A 1,641-nucleotide genomic window follows, 5' to 3' on the forward strand; every position below is an offset into this window, starting at 1 on the left:
CATATGTCTATTCATGCTGTCTCTCAGTCATAAATGACTATGTAAAGTCATAACAATGATAATAATAATAAAGAAAATTATTGTTTGTGTAAAATCAACAAGCATCACAATGGCAACTAAAGAAATATTATAAATATCATTAAAAAAATCAACACAAACAAGAACATAAAAAATTTAAAAAAACAAGGTTAAGTAGGATTTCGAATGACCAACGAAAATACAAAATGAAAATCCTACTTGTGACGCAAATTCTACTCTACATTGCAAGGTGATCCATAATTCTTACATAATAAGATTGAAAGTACAATGTAGAGTAGAATTTGCGTCACGAGTAGGATTTTCATTTTGTATTTTCGTTGGTCATTCGGAATCGTACTTAACCTTGTTTTTTTAAATTTTTTTATAGTACAGGGACTTTTGTCCAATTTTGGAGCAACTTTTAAAATTCATAAAAATCTAATTTTGATCAGAATTAGCCCAAACTTTCTACACAACATAAGTACATGTATATGCATCAGAATAAATTATAAAAATAGAGAATTCTCTATTTTTCAATTTTGGCAAAATTTGACCATGTACTATAATAGTACAGTGACTAACCTTGTGATGGTACAAGATAGTTGAACTGAATTTCTTTGTCAAGAGCTAAAGTGTAAAAGTGATAATAAATAAATAAATATCATTATTACATACTTATTTTTGTTGTTTGTATTTCTTTGTTTTCAGTTTCAATTTGAGTCTCAACTTTATCATTTGAATCTTTTACTAAAAATAATGATAATTAATAAACATGTCAACAGTAGCTTCACAAACAACAACATACCATTAATATCATATTCTTCATCATTATTCATTGTATATTGTCCAGTAGGTAATTCATGTAAACCTACAGTGAATGACAATGTACCGTACATGAATATAATTAATATAACAATTAATAATATCATTAATAAATATCATTAACACCATTTCAGCGCACACACACACACACACACACACACACACATACCTGGCTGGGTGATAGTGTACATACCTGTACCTGATACTTCCTTGTAATCTTTGGCTTGCTGTAGTTCTAATTCTTGTTGAAGATCATCAATCTTTCTTTGTAATTCCTCTTTCTCTCTTAGAGCAACTTGATTCTGTTTCATTAAACTGGAGGACGTTTTTATTTCTTCCTTTAACTTTTCTTGAAGTTCCTCCAGTTGTTTATGAGTAAGTTCATTGTCTATAGTATAATAATAATAATTGGAGTATATCAATCAATAATAATTATTAATATATAACATGAAATAACCTGATCTTAATTCTTCATATTGCTCTGTCTTGTGTTTCAAGTCTCCAGTAACTTCCTCCTCTTGTTCAGTAAGTGTTGTTAGTCTCTTTTCTTTTTGAATGAGGTCCTCCTTCAGTTGAAGTATTTCTTCTTTATATTTCTGTGTAACTTGTTCATGAAATTGTTTCTCTTTTTTATGGAGTTCCTTTTCTTCCTCCAGTTGCTTTTGAATATTTTCAAATTTCTCCTGTAGCAACATAACTTGATCCTCATTGTCTTCCTCCTCCTCCTCCTCCTGGTAAGAATGGCTCACTGGTTCTGTTGTTCCTATACTCAATAGTTACATTATGTATCATGTTAATAAT

At 29.4% G+C, this 1,641-nt stretch overlaps 1 protein-coding gene across 1 annotated transcript; it reads right to left on the minus strand.

Moving 5' to 3' along the window:
* Positions 1-523: 523 nt before the first annotated feature.
* Positions 524-1,624, minus strand: LOC109592446 (neuroblastoma breakpoint family member 11-like). The gene is made up of 5 exons (XM_020007879.1): positions 1,298-1,624; positions 1,034-1,228; positions 824-886; positions 694-765; positions 524-645 (listed from the first exon to the last, which is right to left on the minus strand). The coding sequence occupies exons 1-5, from the start codon at positions 1,533-1,535 to the stop codon at positions 596-598; spliced, it is 618 nt and encodes a 205-aa protein (XP_019863438.1). The 5' UTR covers positions 1,536-1,624; the 3' UTR covers positions 524-595.
* Positions 1,625-1,641: the final 17 nt, after the last annotated feature.

This window comes from Amphimedon queenslandica, unplaced genomic scaffold (genome assembly GCF_000090795.2).
Source record: "Amphimedon queenslandica unplaced genomic scaffold, v1.1 AMPQUscaffold_5189_Cont22837, whole genome shotgun sequence".
In the NCBI taxonomy this organism is placed as follows: domain Eukaryota; kingdom Metazoa; phylum Porifera; class Demospongiae; order Haplosclerida; family Niphatidae; genus Amphimedon; species Amphimedon queenslandica.

Coding starts and splice junctions, on each gene's coding strand:
- LOC109592446 (XM_020007879.1), bottom strand. CDS start 1,535: ATGTTGCTACAGGAGAAATTTGAAAATATTCAAAAGCAACTGGAGGAA. Junction 887..1,033: donor CAAGGAAGTATCAGGTACAG/GTATGTACACTA, acceptor CATTCACTGTAG/GTTTACATGAATTACCTACT. Junction 766..823: donor TGAAGAATATGATATTAATG/GTATGTTGTTGT, acceptor CATTATTTTTAG/TAAAAGATTCAAATGATAAA.